The sequence below is a fragment of the Musa acuminata genome, chromosome BXJ1-8, assembly GCF_036884655.1.
Source record: "Musa acuminata AAA Group cultivar baxijiao chromosome BXJ1-8, Cavendish_Baxijiao_AAA, whole genome shotgun sequence".
Lineage (NCBI taxonomy): Eukaryota > Viridiplantae > Streptophyta > Magnoliopsida > Zingiberales > Musaceae > Musa > Musa acuminata.
The window spans coordinates 368,690-392,706 of NC_088334.1; the positions used below are offsets into that span (position 1 = coordinate 368,690).

Below are 24,017 nucleotides of genomic sequence, written 5' to 3' on the forward strand. Positions count from 1 at the left end.
AATAATAAGAGAGTTAACAATAAAAAAAAGGAACCTTAAGTAGTAAAGCTTCTCAACCGAGTTACCTTGAGATTAACCTATTGAAAACATACAAATTGCTACTCATCATTTATTTCCTAACATAAAAAATAATCTATCCTAAAGTTAGAATAAATATATACTTAGGTTTTATATCGAATCACATCATAGTGGATAGTTTATAAATGATTTTGTCTTAATTTTTAAATTAAATTTTGATGAATCTTATGTAATACCCATGATTAGTCTCTCATCCGAAGTGAACAAGATTAAGATTGACTTATAAGGATTTGATGAATATATTACTAAAAACTTCAGCTTAAATATTTTGGTGCTCGTAAAGCCTCAAGCCATGAGATTTTATGATCAGAAATAATTTATGTTCTATATTTTATCATTTTACATATTTATTTACAGTTTAGTTTTGTGAAATTATAATCACATGCTTCTACAAAGACTACAAACTTACCTCTATCATATACATCTATATTTTTAGTTATTTGGATAGTGTTTTGGGCGAATATTCAGATAAACTTTTTTTTTTTTTAACTTTTTTGCAAGAGGTACATTTGTCGTATTTCCTTAAATGTCTTCTTGATAAGACAATTGGAACTATTTAGTTACACTTATGGATCGATTTAATCTCCATATATAAGATTTACATGATTAGTTGTAATATTTTTTGAATAGTTTATATATATATATATATATTTATGTATTTATAGAATTTTTTTAATAAATTTATTTTTGACACAATCTCCAATTTAGTTACAGGATTTTTAATAGGTGTGTTTTATCAAAAATAATTTTTGCAAAGATAGGAAAAGGAACATTAATTATCCTAATGTTCCTAAAATATATTAAAAAAATGTTTTGCAAATGCAAAATATTATCTTTTTATATTTAAGAATGAACAGGAAATTAATTTCTTTTTTTAATCTATTTATTTATTTCCTTTTTAATTCCCATGCACGCTGTACTTGCTGTTTTTACACCCAATCAGTTCACCAGAGGCCAGGAGAGTGCAAGCATGTGAAATCAAGGGTGTGTATATATCAATCAATCGTGCTTTCCGTGATCACAGGGATAAGGCCTCATGATTACCGATACGACAGCGGAGGACGAAGTCGCGTTCCCCCAAATGACGCAGGCCAACCGCGGTGGCATTCTCGTAGTTACGGACGAGGACGAGGGCCAGTTCCGTACCGCCACCGCCAACGGTCGCGCTCCAAGACGAGACACGTTTCGATTGCTGACTCGTCCGGACACGGTGTCCGGTCCTACCGAGCCCGACACCGCATCACCGCCCAAATTCTCTATGAACCCAAACACCTACGATCGTCACCCACACGCGTACCTCTCCTCCTCCTCCCTCCCCACCCCCAAACCGTGGGTCCCGCAGAGGAGGACGTTGTCAGAACTTCACCGTTCTTCTGTCGGTTATGTGATTGGTGATTATTATATATCTATATTTACCGTCGCCGTATAACTCCGCTCGTTAAATGGGAGGCGAAGCCCTCTCCATCCTTTTTGTCTTATCATCATCGGCTGCTCTTTGATTCGATCCATCCTTTTATTCTCGTGTTCTCGGCTATTTTTCCTTGAGATTGTAGTTCGATTTTGATCTGCGATCATTCTAGTTCTTCGGTTTCTGCTTCGGACCAAGAATTTCCCCATTTTTTGAGGGTTTCGATCGTCTCCCGCTGAATCCGGCGGTTGAATGATCGATTCCGGATTTTGATGCCGCCTTCTGAAGGTTGCATGCGTGGTTGACAACGAGAGAGAGCACGCCGGTCCGCAATCATGCGGGCGGCCATGGTTGTGTGTACCAGTGTGCTCTTTCTCGTCGTCACCTGGCTCGCTCGCCCTCGCGACGAAGCGTGTTCTGTGCCTAGATGCCCTCTAGGTTCGTTCTTGTCACTTCGATCCTTGGTTGTTCACTAGAATCGATTTGCTTTCAGTTTGATTTAAGTGAACTTGAGAACTTACATGCTACTGTTTTATGCTTCTTCTTATCCTCGCATACATTCTATGTTGAAGCTAGTAGACATCTTGATGAATCGTTTGAGCTTCATTCTTTCTCTAGAAAAGGTGCCATTGTCTTCACTCTATTACAAGTGAATGCTCTACTTTATAGTTCTATAAATATAATATAGCTGAATGAAAGCACGATTAACTGACCTGGTGCCCTACGATGTTGATGCTTATTTCCAATTAGTGTACAAGTTGTAGCGAAGATCCATCTGTCATGTTTCCCTTTTAGGAACCAAGCGAAGATATGCAAGTGAATTGGATGAGGTGAACATAGCGTGAGGAATATCCGAGGCACATAAACTTATCAATAAAATTTCGAATACTATGTCTTTTACGTACAGGAGAATCCCCATCTTTACCAGCTTTTTAATTGTGCTGCACTCTAATGGTGTTTGTACTAGGAACGGATTAATGACACTGCAGTAGCGGAATAGTCTCCAATTCATGTTGTTGTGTTATAGCTGTTAATACTGTTGCGCTAGTTTGGGTTTAAAAGATTGTATTGGCAATTTTAATGTTTCTTTTATTAGATTTCACGGTAATGAAGTTTCTTCCTGCCTAGTATTTCTTCTTGAATTTGAAGTCAAATGAGTTTCTTTTGGTTCTAGATTTGTCTGAGATTCTTCCCTATTGAGTACAACAACTGTGAACCATCTATATGCCTCTTTTCCTGTTGGATGAATAAGCCTGAAGGCATTGTGCTTGCAACTTGTCTTGTGTATACACATCACAGGAAGGATGTAATTTTTATTCTGCAAAAAAGTACACACAGCTCGAAACTTCCAAGGATCGAGGCTATTTTGAATTTGTATTTTTGTCACATAGTTCAATTATATAATTTGGATATTTCATTTTTCTGATTCATTTCTTAGCCTTTTTAACCTATGCTTTGTCTGTTTATTTTAGTGTGTTCAAGAGGTAAGTCAGAATGTCACTTACACATGGTAGTAAAATGGTACACTGTCGGCATCATTATTTAGCCAACTTTTTGTGTCTTGGCTTTTTATTCGTAAGCTGATCTCTTGTGGCTTGGCTTCTTCTCTACAAGCTGGACTTTTTCTCCACTATAATGTGATCACTGCTGTTGGTTTGAGTCGGTTCATTTTCTTTTCAAGGGAAAAATTGTTTATTCCGGATGGAATGTGTGGATCATCTTATTTGTTAGATGAACTATGTTTATAAAGTTACTTTTGGAGGATTGTAGAGAATAAGATATCACCTGACATATATGGTTGCCTGTACTTTATTCTATGTACCTGTCTCATACAATTGATATTTCTCTGAAGGACTACATTGTTTGATTTAGACACTGTAGCAGTAAAAATTTAGTCTCTAGATACACCTTAATGGCTGATACCTAAGTATATGTTATTGTTGCTGAATTAAGCAAGTATGCTCGACTGATTTGAATTGTAAATTCTGTCTGTAGTAATTATATTAACTTGAAATAAGCATGCAATGATGCAGCACCAAATAACAAGGAAAAAAAATCACTGAGACGGATGTACAACTGACTAATAAAAGGTTCTGTAAACTAAATAAGATTAAGACATTCTAGACTAATATGGGTTACCTGTGAAACAACTCAGCCTGTTATATAATCATAGCAGCTTTGAGTACATGTTTCAAGAATAAGAGTATATCTGCTTATGGTATTAAAAAGTTGTTGATCTTTACCATGTATGATAATGAAATACTATAGTTTGTTTTGAATAATACCTGACTGCTCAACATGGACTTATTTTTATCTTTACATAATAAAGAAATGGAGAAGCAAATAAAATGTTCAATCCAATGAAGCAAGTTGAGATTTATAGGCAAAAAAAACTAACATCCCTATTATAGTTGGTTATCTTTGTAAATATTGGAACTTAATAGACGTGGAGGATTTAAATTTGGATAAATTGATGGTTAATTTGCAATCCAATTTATTAAGAGCGGTGGTAAATATTATATTAAGTTAGACTTTCATGGTTATGATTTTATGATAAAGGGTGTATCTAGCGCACGAGACTCTCGCCAATGTGGGGTCTGGAGAAGGTCAATGTATGCAGTCTTATCTTTAAATATTTAAAAAAACTATTTTTGTGACTCGAACCCTAGTCTTCCAAGTTGTAAAGGAGCAACCTTACCTTATGTCTAGAGAGGGCTTTAATTTTATGATAATAGTAAAGTTATTCTTTTTGGATGAGATAATAAATTACATGTGAGTACAATAAGATGTTTTAACATAGCCTCTTGGATGGATAAGTGAAATTTGGAAGACTTACGTAGTTAAATGTGTAGAACCAGTTGCATGTTTAAAAGTATAATAATCATGCAAAAACTTCAAGAACATAAGGTGAATTCTACCAAAAATACATGTTCTAGAAATAAAAGGTATCCATTAAATAGTATTATCATCCATCAGTGACTCTTAATGTCCATTAAATGCAACAGGAGGCACCAAATAAAATCCACATTCTGTATTTATGTTATGTTTTGTGATAGAGGTTTGAGATAATTGTTGCTTTCATGTGGCTTGTTTTTGGTTCGTAATTACCAAAGATTGATATAAGATTGTTTTATAGTCTCTGAGTTAAAGATCAAAATGCTAAAAGTAGTCATTATTATCATAGACAGTTGAAGTTCTAGTTTCTGAAGTAAATGATCTTCAAAGAAACATCCTCAATGGATGACATTGGTTAACATGAATTTTCCTTGACCTGAAACTCCTAATACTAAAACTACATAGCAGGGAGATGATGTTATATTTTCATTGAGATAGAATTTAATCTGATGATAAGTTTGCTTGTGAGGTTGGATGTGTTGATGTTCATTCGATGTATGTGGCATTGGCAACAATAAATGCAGTGGTTACTTATGTTGAAAAGAAAGTATGATTTCAAAATGTGTCATGCAAATGCAGAATATGATTAAGTGAGATATCAAAAGTGGATTTCTTCATGGAATTCTTAATTTTGTTATTTACAAGGTTCTCAAAATTTCTGAGGTGGGTATCTTCATAATAATATCCTCTTGTATGTTAAAAAATAGAGTTAATGCATGCAACTTCTACATGACAAAAATTTGAATCTTGCTCCTTTTCCATGTATAGATTGAAGGAAAGAAGAGAGAGTTGTATTAAATCTATCATGCCAGTAGAATGCAATCAATAAATTTTCATCTTCTGGGCAAGCCAGCGCATTGTCTTGCTACCTGGGCAAGAACTTCATCTTCTGACTGTTTTCGGGAAATAGGTTTGCCTCTGATCTTGACTTTTTGGTTCACTGTGATGTGAACGGGATTGGATGTAATCTCTCTTTTTTATCATCTTAATATAATTTTCACCTTTATGGAAAAAAATCAATAAATTTTTAAAATATGAAAAAAGGGTGAACAAGAAATTATATCATATTTACAAGAAAACAAATAAGTTTTCATGTGGGAAATGAATGTAAAATATGATATAATTATGTAATAATGAGAGGCAGGTGTTTGGACCATGTTTCTTTGCCCATACTCTCTTCTCATATCTTTCTCTTATTGTTGTCCCAGTGTGATTTCTTGTGACCAGATGATTTGTATAACCTTTTCTTTTACAGGTTATAACCTGAACTTTGCACAGGACCAATTCTAATGATTCTTGATCCATTGTCTGTAGAGAAGAAAACATCATAATTAGTGATACCTTATTTTTGTCCTCTTTCATGTTCCAAACATGAGCATGAATCATTTGTCTGTTAGCCACATCACTGGTAACTGAGAATGTTAGAGATGTTGCAGGATTTAGAGATGAGACAACCTATCACGAGTCCTTGTAAAGAAGGTGGTCTTTTTTTATTTGACACTGGACAAAGTGCCATATTTGATTCTCAACTTAGGATCCAAATCTGAATATAATAAGGCTTAAGTATTTAAATGAGGATTCAGATAACATGCATTAAAATAAAACTACTTTTGAAACAACAAGGTTGGATGTTGGATTTTGAAGTTTATATATCCAGTTACTAACTGATGTTTATATTTGTGAAAATTCAATAATTTATGGATGAAATAGAAATTTTATTTATGAAATAACTAATAGATTTAAACTATCTTTATTGTGTCACATAGGAACATTATTTGTTGATTGAATAAACTCTGTTAAGACTGCAAGTGTTAGAACTTGAAAAGGTATATTCACATGAACAGTAATGAGCTTTAGGATTAGATAGGGGAAAGGGTTTAAGGAGTTTCAATCGTTGGCATGTCATAAATAGTAATGAACAAAGGTGGGAGATTGTTAGGATTAGATATGTGCAGCAACCTGTGTCGATATTCATGTTCTTGCTCACCTGCCTGCACGTGCAATTCCAGTCAGGTTTCAGTTTTCAGGCATGGATCCTGCTAGATGGTAATCTGATATACTATTAGGTGTAAAAAATCAGTATAGTACGGATATAGCTCCTAATATAATCAAGATATCTTTATTTTCATTTGTCGTCCTTCATAGTCCTGCATATTTCCTTGGGAAAATTATGGAAAAAGCTCCTCTTATTAGATTTTTTTTGGAAAGTGTCCTCATTTTTTAAATATTCTAATATCGTCAATTTTTTTTCCTAATACCTCGAAAACACTTGATAGTTAGTCATGTACTCTTTCTTCCTTCCTTTTCCTCCATTTTCCTATGGTTTGATTCATAGGATGAATAAATTTAGATACTATGTTAGAGATATTTTTTCTGGTAATACAGGAAAACACTGACACATTACATATTTTTTTCATACAAGTTTTGTAAAAATAATATTTTTATACTATATTATAGCGTTTCAACAATATCAGAAAAATACTGTAACATAGTGAAAAAATTGTATAACTGGACTAATTCACCCTATTGACCAATCCATAAGAAAAGGGACAGGTGACTAGGGGTAATCCAGGTGTTAGGGGCAAAAAAAATAAAAGATGCTGTTAAGGAATTTTAAAAATGGAGGTACTTTTGGTTTTGGAAAAAAAAGTCCAAAAGGGTTTTTTTTTTGTTGAGAATTCATCCTATTTCTTTGACTTGATGTTTCTTCACCAGCATTAAAATTTGCAACTACCTCAGTTCCAAATTTGTTTTTCGAACTAATACAAGCTTCTGAACTGTGTAGTAAAGATTTTTGTAATAGTTTCAAGAATTTATATTTCAGTCTTTTTCAACTTAAAAGCTTTTTATTCAATGTATATGTACCCTTGAGAGTGGTCAACATGTTTTGCAGGTGGCAGGCTAATAACTGTGTTCTGTGCTTGTGCATGTTGCATGATGTACATGTTTGCTGGTTAGATGCATTGGTACAGTATGATTGACGTACACCGTTATGGACCTACTTGGGATAACTACACGCCCTAACATATGATTGATCTAAGTACATCAACTGGCATGACATAGCATGTTACGTACCACGAGACCTTGATTGACATAGGCACAATGATTGACAACTTTGAATTGCATTCGGTCACGTAAATGATCTTTTGTAAGTACATAAGTTGTACACGGAAGTTGATATTTTTCAACAAGTATTTGTAAGTACATAAAAAAATGAATTTTTCAGTTACAATGGAGGTACTGCTTTGTGTTGTTTTGATCCACCACATACATTTGTCACCAAGACTTAGTTAATGTTGATGATCAAGTTCCTATGGATGCCTCTTTCTTAACTGGAGAATAGAACTTAATGGAACATTTGATCTTTGCTACTGAAAAATCTGCCTTACCATGAATCTTTTGTCACTAGCTAGCATGATCCTTATTTACTAGCACGTGGTACATGACTTTGTTTATGCATGTGAAGATATGTTTATCCCTCTTTTGTTTGGTTTTTACTTTTTAGTACTATCGACAAAAGAATTTGCAGATGACAGGTTGATTACTAAACTTCATACTAATAATTTTGATGACATTTATTTTAGTCACTTTAATTGCCAATTGTAGTGAAAGAATCAGAAATTGATGTGTAAAAATTACTTATTTGCTACTTCCTACTTGTTTGTTATAGAGCTATGTTGAAAGAAGATTGACAGCAACAATTTAGGTTGCATAAAATTACATGATAACACAGAAAATTAGTGTACAGCCAAACAAAGAGGAAATTTTTTGTCGTTTGTTTAATACACAATGTCTAACCTATAAATATATAGGCAGACTCTACAAGCAGAAACGAAGCTGATAGATTTCTGAAATGCAATTTTTGAAGTTTGAACAATGTCAACATTTTACATTTGGTGGTGACTCTTAGATGGAAAACCATCAAACACAAATTTCAATGGCCTGTGTGGTTGAAGTTGTGAACTAAATGTGTCCATGGTCAACTTAGCCTAAACAAGTTCCTTATATTGTCGTCTTATGTAGCCTTGAGGTTTTTTTTTTGGTGTACATACAATGGGTCAGCTTGTATTTTGATTTGGAAGCTTCATGTTGAAAAATGTCTTAATACTTTATTCGATGCATGATATTTTGGTTTTCTCATGACTCATGGAAGTATATTAACTTCACCCACCGTATATATTTCTCAAAAAACGTGGCTATGGATCCTGCTAGATGTGAATTTTGGTACTTTCACTTACCCACATGCATGTGTGATTCCAGTCAGGTTTTAGGTTTCAGGCGTGGATCCTGCTAGATGTGAAATCTGATATAATTCAGTATAGTATGGATCCATGCCCCTAGATATAACCAACACATCTTTTATTTGGCCTCAGACAGGTTCTGCATATTTCTTTTACATGATGTTTCTCCACCAGCATTAAAATTTGCAACAACCTTAGGTTCCAACTTTGTTTTTTCCAACTAATACAAGTTTTAGACGGAAGTAATAAAGAATCTTTGTAATAGTTTCAAGAATTTATAATGCATGATTTTTCAAAAGCTTTTTATTCAACGTGTATGTACCTTGTAGAGTGATCAACAAGTTTTGTAGGTAGCACAGCTCTGAATTGTGCTCTGTGCTTGTGCATTTTGCATGATGTACATGTTTTCTGGTTAGCTACAGATGCACCGATACAGTCTGATTGATGCACACCATCAGGTACCTACTTGCCCTAACATGTGATTGATTGGTCGAAGTACATCAATGGCAGGATACCATGTGAGACAGAGATTGACGCAGTCATAGCAATTGGTACTTTGAACTGTATTTGGTCACATAACTGATCTTTCTCATGATGTTGATAGTTTTGAACGAGTATTTTTAAGTATATAGAAAATGGATCCATGCTTGGTTTAGTTTGAAATTAAAACTTAATTTGCTTTATTAATGTCTACTTTAAAACTTATTGTTATGTTTTTAACTGAAGTTTAAAATGCTAAATGAAAACTTTTAACAAAAATCATACCTTAGTTGCAGATAGATCAGAGTGAAAGAGAGCTCTAATTGAGAGGAAAGATGCAGCCTCGTCAGATCACTGAATGAGAGAGAAAGAAAAAGAAAGAGAGAGGAATCGAAGAGATGGCATGAAAGAGACATTTTTAAGCACCATGACATGATAACTTCGGTTAGGGGCCTTAAATTCCTCGTTTTGTTCTTATTCCATTATTTGTTCCCCTGTCTTGTTCACTATTCTGTATAACAATTACATGTAAATGCATCTAGAAACAAGTCTTTAAGACTCTGGAATGATGTGATAGAATCCAGTATGAAGACTAGTTAATCTTTGAATTGGCGAACTATATTGGTGGACTTCCACAAAATGACTCAGCTGGTGAAAAGCCAGTTCTGATGTACATTTGTGATGATTGTGACCTTTATTTATACGATGCTTTGATTATGATTTGGACTTGGTTTTGTTGTTGTAGTTGCTGCTTGGATTATGATCTGTTACTTTTTAAACTTACACTTGTTGTAACAGTAGCTATAACATAAACTTATGTTAGTTTTTGTTAATTCTTAGATGTGCTTGCAAGTTATAGATAATTCCGATGAGATTTAGGAGACCAAGGATATTTACTGCAAGATTCGTAAATATGCTGTGATTTAATGGTTTTTGGAGACATGCTTCTGTAGATCATAGTTTTATTATAGAGTGTGTTAATCCTCTCACAGTTTCTGTTATTTGTTGTGGAAGGACTTTCCCATGCCTAGCTTAATTGCCATCTGTCTGACACCTGATTGGAAACATACTCTTAGCTCTTGTAATTTTATTATTGGCTAATCCTTCGCAAAATTTTGCCTGTAAATGTATGGGGTTATTATGTTTATGATTTAATCTTTATTTTTTTATCCATCAGCAGTAAAATATATTCTCATCAATTCCTTGCATGTTTTTTTTCTGAGCTTTTTGCATTCAACTGTGAATGTTTATCGGCTTTAGCTGTTATCATTTGACTGAATTATAGTTTTGTGATCTAATTCTCGTGCTACTCAAAGATAATAAATAGTACCAAGTGATGTTTTTCTGTCTGCCAGTATAAGTTGTTGATGAGGCTGCAGAAAGTAATTTGTTGCTATTAAGATGCAGGCCCTACCTCTGTCATCAATGAATACTAGTCATGAGTCATTGTTTGTTCTATCGATTTACTGTTTAACTATTATTGATTTTGGACCTGCTATAATTTCTTTTCTTTATCATTAGAAAAATGAAAAGAAAGCTAGATGGCTTGGCTTCCATGCTTTTGAGGGCTTCAGTGGATCGAGTTGGTGCATAATCCAGGACTTGGTTTCAGTTACTTGTTTGATCTCCAGCGATAACCCAGTTCTGGTGCATGAAAGGAGGTAAATCACCTTTTACAGTCACCAGATAATGAGCATAGACTGGAATGAGGTACATAATCTTGGCCTTTGTTATTTATACTTTGTAACTGGTAGCTAACTAGAATCTTTGTTGTAAATACCATGAGAAATTGATGAGGCAATTAGAGTTGCAACTGCTTGGTGTATGGATTTCCCATTAGAGCTTATTTTTAACGTTTGCAAATAATTGATTGATTTCCTTGTCACTTTTCATATATTTTCTTTTCAAGGTTAGCCCTACACATTTTAAGAGTATATATATCTCTCTAAATATTTAGAACCTCCACATATCACTCCCACTACCATTTATTTAGAACTACCCCATTAGAGTTTTAAATATAAAAATATCAAAAGCATGCTTTCTATTCTAAGTGATTGCTTTATATCTGCCTTGTTCATTTTCTTGCAGGTCGATAAGGATTACATCATTGAAGAAGAATAATGATCATAAATAAGCCATCCAATCAAATGTGCATTTGTATGATGATAAGGTATTCTATAATAGAGTTTCAAAGTTTAACAGTTAATGCATATGAACTACAATGATGATAGTAAGTTTTGAGATATGTATATGTGTGTGTGTGTGTGTGTTAAATTTAAATTTTAAGGGGTAAACATCACGATTTCCAGTAATGTTCTCATGAGCCGAACACTGTACACTAAAATCTCATTTCAGGATGGAAACGTCAAATGGCCAAAGATCTGAAGGATGCAAATATCATTTCCATCGCAAAACAAAGATGCAAATGCCTACAGAAAAACATGTTCAGGGGATTCATTGGCTGCCACTATATCAGAGTTTCCAGCCACAAACTCCTCAAGGGTCAGAGCAGGGAGGGAGAGAAACTCCGGAGCTCCATCCCGGTTGTGCAATGTGATAATCGTCCTCGATCCATCGCATCCAATGTGAGTCACATGCTGCACATCCGTTGGGAATCCAATCTCCATCTCCACCTCTTCATCTTCCTCCCTCTGCAGTGCAAACAACTGAGCCATGCTCTTGATCAGTCGCTGCAGCGCTGCAGATATGTTGTGCCTCGGAAGAGGAGGAAACCCCAGCGATCTCTTCATCTCCAACCTCGGTAAGCTCTCTTGTACACCTTTTGATAACAAAAAGAAGTTTCTCCTGGTATCATTTACTGAAAGGAACACAGAATGGCATTGAGAGTAAGAATGAGAAGTTTACTTTGCGATGATTGAGTGATTCTGTCGGGGCTTTCTTGTGCTGCTTTCTATCAACCGAAATATCTCATTGCCTATTAATGGAGATGGAAAGGGCACAATGGAGTGCAACAGAAGAAAGAAGGGACCTGCAGACAGAATGGCTTATCATGACAGGGGGAAGTGTTTGTTGAAATCTCTGACGATGGATGTCATTGACTTGGTCATCAAGTTAGCAGATCTCCATAGTCTATAGCAGGGCATAGACGTGTGGTTGGTTGCTACTTTACTCGTTGCTGGTTGCAGTGCCGTCTGTAGTCCTGTATTGTGTTTCTGAGAAGGCTCCTATGGTGTGGCAAATATGTGTAGCTACTCTATTGTGTCACTCACTGCCTCTCCCTTTTGATCACTCAAAATCTTATCAAGAGTGCAATCCAAGCAATTCATCCAATCATCCAGAACTGATGCCATCATTTAGAAACAAGATCAAGAACGTCCGAGTCAGTCAGGCGGTCACAGGAAAATAAAAAAGAAAAAGGAAGAGATATGGGAGACTCCACTGTCGCTTTCTTTTGTTTGTAATATTGAATGCTTTGGAGTGGACAATGATCAAGTACAAGTCACCATCGGAATCTATATCCAAGGATGCTGCAGTCCTTTTGCTGGCCTTAAAAGCAAATGGAGTTTTGAGGGCTCCAGTTAATTCTTTTGGAGTATGTAACTTCAATTCTTCTCTCCAACAAATAATCATCCCATCCCATGGAAATTTTATTGTGCGAGTTCCCAACACTCGAATGTATCTGGTAATCATCTGTGACCTATTCTGTAATCTTCACTCGGAAGCCATCTGCGGCCATCAGCCCCCATCACTGTTCAGGTATCAGTCACCGTCATCTTCACTTCTGTTTTTTTCCTTACCGATTCGAGACAGAGCTTTCAATTTGAGTTGGATTAAACATGGTTCAATATGTAGTTAAACTGTCCAATTGTAAGTTGACACATAATTTTTTTTTGGACAGACTTAACTTACCCTAAATCCAATCTGTTGTTAGCCAATTTTATAAAATAATATATGGCGTCTTAAGCACTTTTTAAATAATTTTCAACCTCGTCAGAGTTTTGGTAGTTGAATTTATAGTGTTAATTTATAAGGGCGTTTCTCTATTGTTTGATTCTTTGTCCTTTTTGCAAAGGGTGTTTAATGCATGTTTTTTACTGGTTTATTTTTAAAAAATATCTCCATCTTGCATTCTATGATTGAAACCATTTATTTAACCTTTGCGCAAGTGTTAGTCTTTGCCCTTAACTTGTTAACTGGTTGGATCGGTTCTTGGAATCATGAGTGTGATAGTGGTTTGAGAATTGTGAATGCTGTTGGAGATATTTTTTTCACCTGATGTCTGTTATAGATGATTATAAAAATTTGTCTATATCTTATGAAAAAAATCCTGTAGCTAACTAATTAATCATTCATGCTCGTTCAGTATATTTTTTGTTTTAATCTTCGTAGTAAATTCTTTCCGTTCCGTTCTTAGATAGATCTCTTAGTTTGCGCTGACGCCAATGAGATTGTTTCCTTTCATCAATGAAAGAAAGTTATTAACTTTTCCTTCTTGAAAAATAAAACTACTATTTAGACTACTAAGAGGAGGAGGACAAAATTAAATTTGATCATTAAAATTAAATGCATTTAAGATCTTTAGCAAACAATTCATTATATATATATATATATATATATATATATATATATGAATTAATTATAAATTATTTTTTATAATTAATTATTCTTAGTATTTTAATTTTATTAATAAAATCGATGGTACGAAAAAAAAAATGAGATTAAATATTTAAATTTTATAAGTATAAATATCTTAATATAATTTTTAAAATTAAAAAGATTAAAATATTAAAAATAATTAATTATAAAAGATAATATATAATTAGTTATATATATATAATTTAAATTTTTATTTTTTCTAAAACTTGTATTATTGATGAACTCAGTTGAATTATAGATATAAATTTAGACAGAGGAGAGAGATGAGAGAATGAATTTGAGTTCGTTCAGAGGGATTGGGTGACCGGCGAGGAGGGTGGAGACGATGATGCGCTCCTTCCAGCCGTCCGACGCCTGCCGCCCCTGTGGACGCCATATCCCGCTTAGTGGCCGCACCCGCCGACTAGGGAGGGGATAGCAAGCAGGCCGTTTGCGTCAACGGGGAGGAGGAACCGAAGGACCCGATACATGCGACATAGCGGACGAGATAATATCATAGTATAACGGCCGTTACCAACTCGGACGTGTCGGCTAATTTTACGAATCCGATACGATCTTAAAAAATCCAATTAAATCTCAATATTTCCCTAAAAATTCCATCGACCAAACCATAAAACACTAAAGATAAAGAAAGAAAGACACCCACCACAGTCTCTCGATGTCCTCCGTCTCCGGCCTCGCATACGCCTCCTGGGGGAACAACGTCTTCGACGCCTTCTCCATCGAACCGTGGGATCCCTTCGACGGCCTCCCCTTCCGCTCCTCTTCCTCCGGCCCCCGCTCCTTCTCCTTCGTCGGCGCCCGCGTCGACTGGAAAGAGACGCCGGAGGTGCACGTGTTCAGGGCCAACCTCTGGGGGCTGAAGCAGGAGGAGGTGAGGGTGGAGGTGGAGGACGGGCGGATCCTCCGCATCAGCGCCGAAAGGAGCCGGCGGGCCGACAACGCCTGGCACCGCGCGGGGCGGAGCGGCGGCAGGTTCCTGAGGAGGTTCCGGCTGCCGGAGAACGCCAGGATGGAGCAGGTGAGGACGGCAATGGAGAACGGCGTGCTCACCGTCACCGTTCACAAGGGGGTCTTGAAAGGGCGTCTCTCGTGATCTCGGCACAGAGAGTCTTGTTTTGGATGGTAAGTAAGCGTCTTCTTATGGACGTGTTGCTGCGTGGTTGGGCTTTCGTAGGAGTGGTGTTTGCTATCGTTCACCAGTGGTGGGGATGGTGTAACAACAATAACTAGGCAATGGCTTATGTTCTCGGTATAACAGGGGATAAGTTCTCATCAGTACAAAAAGCATGGAGACAGAGTGCCATCTTCGCTGTGCTTAACGATTACGGTTGGAGATTGTTATTCACTTATTTTTTTATTAATAATTCCTTATTTCATACAATCATCTAAAATATAATTTTATTAAATATAATCTTTTAATTATCCATCAATAATCTCACAAACTCTTAGTTATTATTACTTCATAAAACGCATTTCATCCATCAGTCGGTCATTTTAGTTTTTATTGCTTTAAATATTGAAACCTTCCACAAATGTTGTTGTCATGATTGCATTAGTTTATTTGAGTTCAAAGATTATTATTATTATTATTATTATTATAATATCTCTCAAAAGCTTTCACATAAGCATGTGATGGAAACTATTAACTGTTGCTTAACCATCCTAAAGGCAATTTAATTGTAATTATAGCATAATAACTACTTCGATTTCTTGTTCGTTAAGAACATAAGCTACACATTTAAGCACATCTTTTTCATCAACATCTTTAAAAAAGGGAAAGGAGAAAGAAATTATGTTGATCATCGTATTACCAACCACAAAGTCAACAACTTAGCAATCGTGTGATTCTTATCTCGAGTCCTGACACGATCCATAAGGTAATATATTAGTCTATGAATTTGAGAAGGTAGAAGATGACTAAGGCATCATAACGTTAGAGATCTCTTAAAGGAAGCATTTTGATGATTACAAAATGGCAATAGCTCGCCCTAATAGGGGCCTTTATACAGAGCAAATTAATGAGAAATAAAGCTAAGCTATGAATTATGGATATGAAAAAGCTTTAGCCTCAATAATAAAAATTATGAGAACTTGCACCTGGATTCCTTGTATCATCATAATGATCACAAGACTGATGTATCTGCGTCAACATCTTCTTCATCGTCCTCGGACATGGATGAAGCAGGGGTGCCATCCTCCTTTTCCCAGTTGTTGGAAATCTGAGTCTCGGATTTGTTTCGCCTCCGTGCACCAAGCTTTCTTTGGTGCTCTAGAGAACAAAAACAATAGAAATGAGCATGGCAGAGCTATGTTGGGAAAGCACATAATTAACAGATATTAGCTTCAATTTACTCTTGTTGTTGATTGCACTGCGGGTCATCGCCAAGAACTCTTCCCAGTTGTACTGTCTTAGTTCCTGTTTCTCCTCCTCCGTGAGCTCAAAATTGGGTTCTCTCCCACACATGAAAGCTGCTCTGTAGGCAAAAATGGACAATTCGAATAAGCAGGAAATAATGAGTCATCCCAACAAAATTACTTACAACATATATAATCTGTAGCAATAAGTCAATACCTTCACCCATTAGCTGGAAAATTGCCTAATAAATGTATTCCCTCCATGCACATAAAACGATCTCATGCTTTTACGTGAAATGTGCGGTGTTTCCACTGGAAAACCATGCAAAACACATTTGTTTCCAATTTGGAATTGTTATGATCATTATGTAGGTTCTGAACCTACATGACCTTAATTGCAACTCCTCTGACCTACCCTATAAACATAAGATTTCAAATATTTGATGTTTAAGATTTATGAATTTAAAATGCTACATATCATAATCAATAGAGGATTCAATTTAAATAATTTGTGCAAGTTCTACTTCCATCTCAGATTGGTCCTGGTGGCCAACTCAAAAACATTCTCAGATCCTCTAGTAAAGTAATCTGAACAGCGCAACAATAGAGAGTCGAAGATGCATATAAGTATACAATTGCATTTTTTTTAAAAAATACAATTGCATTTTAAGTAATACTTAGCGAACAAGATTATAGTAAAATAATTGACGGACCTAAGATAAAATAGGTAAAATATTTCTATTGTTTATTTAAAAAAATAAGATCAGAATCTCAAACTTCTTATAACTTATAAAAACATCTTTGAAATGAGACCATTGTGAAAAGAGTAAAATGTGAAATATGAAAGGAAGGTTAGCAATTATATCTAGAAACAGGAAACAAAAGACAGCTAAGAAACTTCTTATGCAATATGCATGGATTGTTATGCTGATCGAACCAATTTGTGTTGTTTGTGTTTTAACGGACACGGAATCAGCACCAGTAACAGCTTCCCACTATATCAAGGTTATTGTCAACATAAACTTCACAAAGCTTCCTTTGTGCCTTTGGCAGCAGAATTTGGTGTTATCATGAGTTTCAGTTTCATGCCATTTCACTGACACAATGAAGTCTATCACACTGAGTGCTTTTCAGCTGAAAACAGCTTTTCAGTTATTTTCAAGTTTTTACCAGTTGTGTCAGGTGATCTTATCAATGCGTTAGACTTAGATTGGCCATATCAGGTAAGCAACATTATGTAATTAAACAACCAGTTTGTTTCAAAATATCTGATCCATTATATCTTGAGGAGCAGAGGGGAATTATCACTTGGGAGTTGGGAGTACCATTGCCTTTAAAGGGAAGATGCTCCAGCCCACAAATGTTACTTGATCACCGGGCAGAATAGAGAAACATAAGGCTGGAAGAGAGGTTATACCATAGGATAGGTATGCAAGTATTACTACTATGTGTTATTTTACTCTAGTGAAAGCTTTTTTTTTCTTCTTTTGTTTCTCTTTTCTTTGAAAGATTCGACAAGCTGCCACATGCCATCCTGACAGCCAATCAAAGTGTTTTTCACTACTGTAACATAAAACCTTGCATGTATTAATTCTCTAAGGTGGAGGTGAGTCCCCTGCTCTCTCACTCCCTCGCAGTTTTGAATTTTCTAATTCTTTGCCAATATGCCTTATGGTACATGCCATCAGACAATCAGCACGGTGACTCATATCATGGTCCGCAAGCCAAGTCCAAATTTTTGGAATTGGCTTTATTGGGAGCTATCACCAATTCTTTTCCTAAGCACTCCAAATCCTTCTTCAAACTTATGAATCACTTTTCTTTAGCATTCTTCTAGTGTTTACACTAGTTTGTGAACATTTTATTAGTCAAAAGTTTAAAGGATAAAAGAAAATCAGAAGAAGACAAAGATCTTGGGAACTAAGACATTCAGAAATCTTTGGTGACACCAAGAGGGGGCAATAATTAAAGGAATATACTAACAGTATGGACAAAGATTTTCTTTACTTATGGTGTAGAGTCAATAGTGAATTCAAAGAATAACCAAGAGAGAAAATGATGCTATTGCAAAACCTAGAAACCTTGTGACATAAATAAAGATTACAATCCAAGTTAACTGCATCTAATAGCACACTACCTGTCATACAATCGAGCAGCGTCTTCCTGAGATCCAACAGTCCCCAAGTGAATCTGTTTCTTGTCAACTTTTATTGCTGCCTGCCATTTCATATTTTTGAAATAAACCCCCCTCATTATACATGGTTCCTGGTCTTCGTAGTGCTTCCTCCTGTGTCGCTTTCTGCGTTTTATTTCTTTACCTATAAATAAAATCCAGAGGCGAGCCAGTTAAGACTTCCTTGAAATAGTTATCATTATGTCAAATACTTCAATGAAAGTTTCGTAATTCATGCCATCACGAAGAAGAATCTCTTTTAACTTCTTTTGTTACGGCAAATATGGCAAGCATAATGTTTTAATATACATGTATATGTGTTTTACTCTTCAAACTTGATACTACAAGAAATAATCTACTTGTGAGTAAAATACTATAGGAAATAATGTACTTGTGATTACTCAAGATATCTGAGCCTTCTATATGTAGCATGTGGCAATTTTTCGCAAAATAAATGAACTGAAATTTGCCCTTATTATAGCAAATATGGTTCATACAAAAAACATTTGACTTATATGGACAATATAATGACAGTCACACTTCAAGAACTTACAATGTATAAATTTCATGAATTGGACCATTCTTTCCATTGAGATGTAAATCTTGTCCAACAAAATGTTTCTATCTCTTAGTGACTTGTTTTCTTGTTTTTATAAGCAAATTTAAGAATTTTTTACCATTAGAAATAATTATTTATACACAAGGATATTCCTCATTCGACGAGATAAATATATTACGTTATCAAGACATACAATATCAAGTAAATCCAGCAGAAAGAACAAACCAGGGTAATAATGGTTTGGCTCCTCCTTGGATGTGATCAAGCCAGATGCACTTGAGGATCCAGGATATGTTTCAGACTTAGCTACCTGCAAAACAACGTAATATGCAAGGAAAGTTTTAAGCATAATATTACAGTTAATGATGTTTATAATAGGTCTCAAGAAAAAGATGTCACAATAAGATATTAAAATAGAGTTGATGTAGATACAAGCAAGGGCCCTTGTTTAGAAGGTAAGCCACAAACATCATAGAGTAGCAGAGTTATTTTGTTCTTGGGCTTCTTTTTCTGAATTTCATGAAAAACAGAACAAGTTGATGCACAAATTTTACATCAATTCGGAGTCTAAAGAGGGTCAATGATAGCTACCTTACTCATATAAGCAGAGATGGTGGTTCTGTGACCAAAATCCTTATCACCTAAAACAACCTTTCCCAAATCCAATGTACCCAAAAGAAATATGGTATAGAGGGGGTATACAGATTTGCAGAAATAATAGGACTTATAGTTAAACTTATTGTACTATGGTAGTACAAATAAATCATAGGATGCAGAAAGGATATTAATCAGAACAAAGAATAATGCACCTCTAATATTTCAAGATAAATGCATCCTATTTGTCCTAAATGTCTAAGAAAACAACTTATAACTATAAGACCTTTTAGTCAATCATTAGGCCATTGCAAAGCTTCAATTAATAGCACATAAAAGATTCATAAAAGAAACATAAGGCACGAATGTAGATGGAGAAAAACAAACCAATGGTACTATAGATAAATATTACCAGTTTTTTAAGGCTTGTATCAACTAAGCGCATGGGATGCACACTGACTGGCTTGATTTGTTGAGTAGGACTTTCCACAGCATTGCCATTCTCGATCGGCCTAGGGAGCACAACAGGAAAGGAACTTTTTCCTGCAATATCATGTAAAACTCTTCACTAAAATTACAAGCCCAATAAACATGTTCTTATCTCATTCAATTATCAAAATGAAGCATCATAGTTCCACTTCAAGATGTCTAAAGTAGGAATATCATAAACATAAGTTAAAAATCACCCATGTCCACAAGAACTGAGCTGACTATGTTTTGAGTTTTTGACTTTACTGAAAGTAATAATCCTTCCCTTATCAAACAATGTAACTACCCTTCAGCCATTTACGGCAATTGAAAGCTTGAAAGATCATGAGAGAGAGAGAGAGAGAGAATTTGTCTCCCAGAAAGATTTAGAAAAAATACAAAGTGAAGTAGATCAAATAGTAAGATTATCTACCATCACAAAGAAATCGCTTAGGATATCACGTGTTCGTATGCTAAATAAAAGTTCACAAAGAAGCTCCAAATCATTAATCCTAATTCTGAAAATTGAAGGGAAAATATTCATTTGCTTCATCCACAGAGTGAATTTATTTCGAGATCAACAAAGAGCATTACCAGAACAGAGCCCCAGATATCTTCTTCGCCGTATGCTAACCATCGCTGACTGCTCTGATGTGACTGGAAATATACATATATATATATTAGTGAAGAAAACATTTTTTAAATACTGTTAGAAAATGCACAAAAAAGTAAATGGTTAATGGGATTTCCAGTTGGAACAATCGTCAGTGTTGTATAAATAGTTTCAACTAACTTGGCCTAGTTAAAGGACTGGGAATTAATCAGGCAGTAGATCAAACAATTAACAGGCCTACTTTTTTTTTTTTTTTTTGAAAATTGGAAGAAGTTTCCATTACATTACATTAGAAGGCCTACTTAATTACATATAACTGGTCAAGTTATGACTAAACTTAAAATCTGTTATATGACAAATAGCCTTTTATTCGAACCATGCTTAAAAAACAATTGGACTTTGAGACTTTTGACATGCTTGGTGTGAAGCAACTCGGCTATTAAAAAAGCTCTTCACGAATCTACATTATAGAAGCCCTTAATATAGGAAAAAGAAACATTGTTTTTCACCTTGTCTTGGAGTTTTTGGCAATTAATCCTTTTACTTTTAGTTGTGGGCTTAGCAATTCCTTTAAGCATAAGCCAATAGCTTCTCTGAAAACCTACTCACTAAATCAATGTACTTAATACAAAAAAATTGATATATGCCTAATATAGCTACATATGAAGAGGTAGATGTTATCGATATCTATAACATAAATTACCATAGGAAAGCCAAGGATATTGGATCTCAGCCAGTCAACTTCAATCCTTGATTGATTTAACATTTCAATATAAACACTAGATCTCCCACATATACATGGTCAATGCATCAAACTCCCATGGAAACATAAAAGAAATTAAATGTAGCAAAATTCACCTATTGGTTCTTATCAGTAACCAGAGTCTAAAGTAAAGAAAGTTGACTGGATCTGGGATATGTTCCCCCCATATAAGAACAAATCGTGGTTTTCAAAGTAAAAGGGATTTCACAAAGATGTGATAGTATCATTTGATACCACTCCAAATTATAGGAGCTGTTCCACTTTGACAATGAAACTTTAATCATTTTCACAAGTGATGGCTTGAACATTTTCTAATTGCTTCAATCAAGTCCGAGCATCCAATGTCTGCCAAGAAAAGTTGACAGAAGTATGGTGTGTCCAGAGTCAGTCAGTGTTACATGGTTCTCATTAAAGGCATAACTTATCTGGAGTTGAACTCCCTCTTCTATTGTCTTATAGTCCTACAGGACAAACCATGAACTCAGCATTTGAATTACCATGGAACAACTTGACTTCAAACCCAATCCATACACCAGCATCTTCCACTAGATGGTCAAGTGTTGTGCGACTATCACCCTTCTGCAGCCTATCAACCAGTTTGATTGGAACATGACTATAATGCTCAACAAGATTCGCTGATAATAGAGCTCCGTCTTTGATCACCTTTCCATCACTGGATTCCAACCTAGCTTGCCACAAGTCAAAGGGTAACATTTTAAGACTATCTATCAGCATGTCAATCCTGAGGAGGAATTGATGGAGATCCACCAGAAATATGAGAAGGGACCAGGGCAGTCTAGTAGATCTCCACTGCCATAATATTATTTAACTTGAATGATGTTCAAGTAGATGATCAAACTATACGGCATTCCAAATGAAAACCACAAATTCTTTTCACGATTCTGTCTGTTTCTTGAGATTTTTCTTTAGAAAGATATGATGATTTGCATGGATGAAATCCAGAATCATCGTTCCTTCAAAGAATAGAAGGCTTCCAATCGATGATCCAATGAAGAGAAACAACCTATTAATTGCCCCTCACATCATGAAGACAACAACCATGGATAACAATGGTAATAATGTGAAAGCAGTGAGCAAAATAACAGAATCTACCCTCAATATATCCAAAATAATAAAAATATAAAGAAACCCATAAAATTGAAACATTGAATCGCTTGATAGATATCAATAAAGAAAACTAAAAGAATGTTAAGCTAGGCAAGTATGCTGTACTTAAGTAATAGGTAGAACTCAGGGTATTTCTCTGTAGGGTAGATCATGCAAGTGAGGAAGAAAACTAAAAAGTGCTGATAAATGCATGAGGACAAGAAAAATATAAAATGTTTGATAACAACAAGAAGACAGGAAAGAGACCAACCCGCTAGAGGCTAAAGTTTGATCTCAGGGACAACGGAAAAGAATAAGATTTAAAAGGTGGAGATCCTTTACTAATTCCATACTAGATTGGCTGAACTGTTGGAAAGTGCAAACAAGCTATGTTTGCTTCCCCCTAAATTCCAAAAGATATCAGTTAAGAGAAACCAGTCTTACATGAAACACCAGATTTTGGAGAACCAGCATGAGAGACAGCACCAAGCGATTGTTCATTCAGATGGTATTCCCCAGCCAAATCAAGTTTGTCTTGCCAACACATACTGTAATAAGCTACTGAACATAAACGAGAACTAGCAAAAATACTAATCAGACAGTAAGTGGGTGAGATTAGTCAGTGGAAAGATTCTCACTAAGCACATAAATAGACAAAAATTTCAATTAATCATAAACAATTTCTTTGAAGCAAATTCTCCCGCACATCAATTGCCTGGATGTTCTGATCCCATCGACACCAAAATACCACCCCCTTGCTCTCGAGAACATGAACTAGTCATCAGCAAACACTATCATCATTCATCCAAACACAATTGATCATATTCCGCAGAGCAGATAGAAAGCAACTACAAGCAACACAGTTCACTAGAACAGCAATCCCTCGGACAGAAATTTAACAGGGTGGCCTGACCCCGAGCTCCACCAGCACTACGAGATCAACAACCAAACCCATCAAGAACCTCTTCTACTCACCAGATGAATCTCCATCGGACATCGACGACACAATCTACGATCAATTTCCCTCGATACATCGACTATCTGAAAGCTGAAACTACCAACTCAACAGAGCTCTTGGGAAATCCGATTGCCCGACCTCCATCCACCCATCTTACACGCCCCCCATAAACCCAGATGACAGAAAACCACCGACGAGGTCCAAAACCGTGTGCCGAGGTGGCCGCTAACCTCCGCTCGCCCCACGACGTACAACATGATACCAAACATCGGCATCTCGGAAGAGCAAAAGAAGCACAAGCAAGAACCCGAGAAAGAACGGCTGACGGTTCCGTACCGGGTTGACGCCGGCCGCGGGCGCCGATGCAGGAGGAGAAGACGACGGCTCGAGGGAGGGGGAGGACGGGAAGGTGGCGGAGGGGCGAGGCGCTCACATCCACCACCTTTCTTCGCCACGATTAGTAGTTTCCATCCATCCTTTCTTCCTCCTCTATTAATCTATTCTTTTTTTTTGCCTTTGGGTCTCCTCGGCGCTTTTCTCCTCCCGTTTGTTGTATCTGTGGGGTTGAAGGCATCGATGGGGATGGGGGAACGTAGGCTTTGTGTCTCCTCCGACTCTCCCTACTAAATGACCAAACAACCCCTAATCATTGGGTAGTTTCGGACCTTCAAATTGATGAGTTTCTTCTAATTAGCAATCAAATTA

At 35.9% G+C, this 24,017-nt stretch overlaps 2 protein-coding genes and 1 long non-coding RNA gene across 13 annotated transcripts; 2 read left to right on the forward strand and 1 right to left on the reverse strand.

The window, feature by feature from the left end:
• The first annotated feature begins 1,508 nt into the window (after positions 1-1,508).
• On the forward strand, positions 1,509-13,048 carry LOC135680462 (uncharacterized). 8 transcript variants are annotated; one of them, XR_010515445.1, is made up of 6 exons: positions 1,509-1,924; positions 5,150-5,291; positions 7,275-10,812; positions 11,191-11,272; positions 11,458-11,687; positions 11,760-13,048. It is a non-coding gene; the product is annotated as an uncharacterized LOC135680462 (long non-coding RNA). The 8 variants fall into 8 exon arrangements; XR_010515446.1 differs by having other exon boundaries at positions 7,275-9,546; positions 10,624-10,812; positions 11,458-13,048; XR_010515451.1 differs by having other exon boundaries at positions 7,275-9,173; positions 10,624-10,812; positions 11,458-13,048.
• Positions 13,049-14,308: 1,260 nt separating this feature from the next.
• On the forward strand, positions 14,309-15,071 carry LOC103994195 (17.4 kDa class I heat shock protein-like). The gene has a single exon (XM_009414522.3). It carries the CDS (start codon positions 14,378-14,380, stop codon positions 14,813-14,815), a length of 438 nt encoding a protein of 145 aa, XP_009412797.2. The 5' UTR covers positions 14,309-14,377; the 3' UTR covers positions 14,816-15,071.
• Positions 15,072-15,636: 565 nt separating this feature from the next.
• LOC135680464 (ethylene-responsive transcription factor-like protein At4g13040) lies at positions 15,637-23,876 on the reverse strand. Of its 4 annotated transcripts, none has more exons than XM_065194368.1 (8): positions 23,649-23,876; positions 22,799-22,915; positions 20,466-20,528; positions 19,816-19,946; positions 19,035-19,119; positions 18,215-18,395; positions 16,075-16,196; positions 15,637-15,991 (listed from the first exon to the last, which is right to left on the reverse strand). In XM_065194368.1, exons 2-8 carry the CDS (start codon positions 22,899-22,901, stop codon positions 15,846-15,848), a joined length of 831 nt encoding a protein of 276 aa, XP_065050440.1. In that variant the 5' UTR covers positions 22,902-22,915; positions 23,649-23,876; the 3' UTR covers positions 15,637-15,845. The 4 variants fall into 4 exon arrangements, with proteins under 4 accessions (XP_065050440.1, XP_065050439.1, XP_065050442.1 ...); XM_065194367.1 differs by having other exon boundaries at positions 22,799-22,932; XM_065194370.1 differs by having other exon boundaries at positions 22,799-22,888; positions 23,649-23,874.
• Between the last annotated feature and the right edge of the window lie 141 nt (positions 23,877-24,017).

Bases quoted from the DNA above. Each gene is read 5' to 3' on its own strand.
- LOC103994195 (XM_009414522.3), top strand. From the start codon at position 14,378: ATGTCCTCCGTCTCCGGCCTCGCATACGCCTCCTGGGGGAACAACGTC.
- LOC135680464 (XM_065194368.1), bottom strand. From the start codon at position 22,901: ATGTGTTGGCAAGACAAACTTGATTTGGCTGGGGAATACCATCTGAAT. The intron at 20,529-22,798 runs GTAAGACTGGTT...GTATATTTCCAG, and splicing joins TCCAAAATCTGGTGTTTCAT to TCACATCAGAGCAGTCAGCG. The intron at 16,197-18,214 runs GTAGTGTGCTAT...TTTTGCCTACAG, and splicing joins GCTGCTCGATTGTATGACAG to AGCAGCTTTCATGTGTGGGA.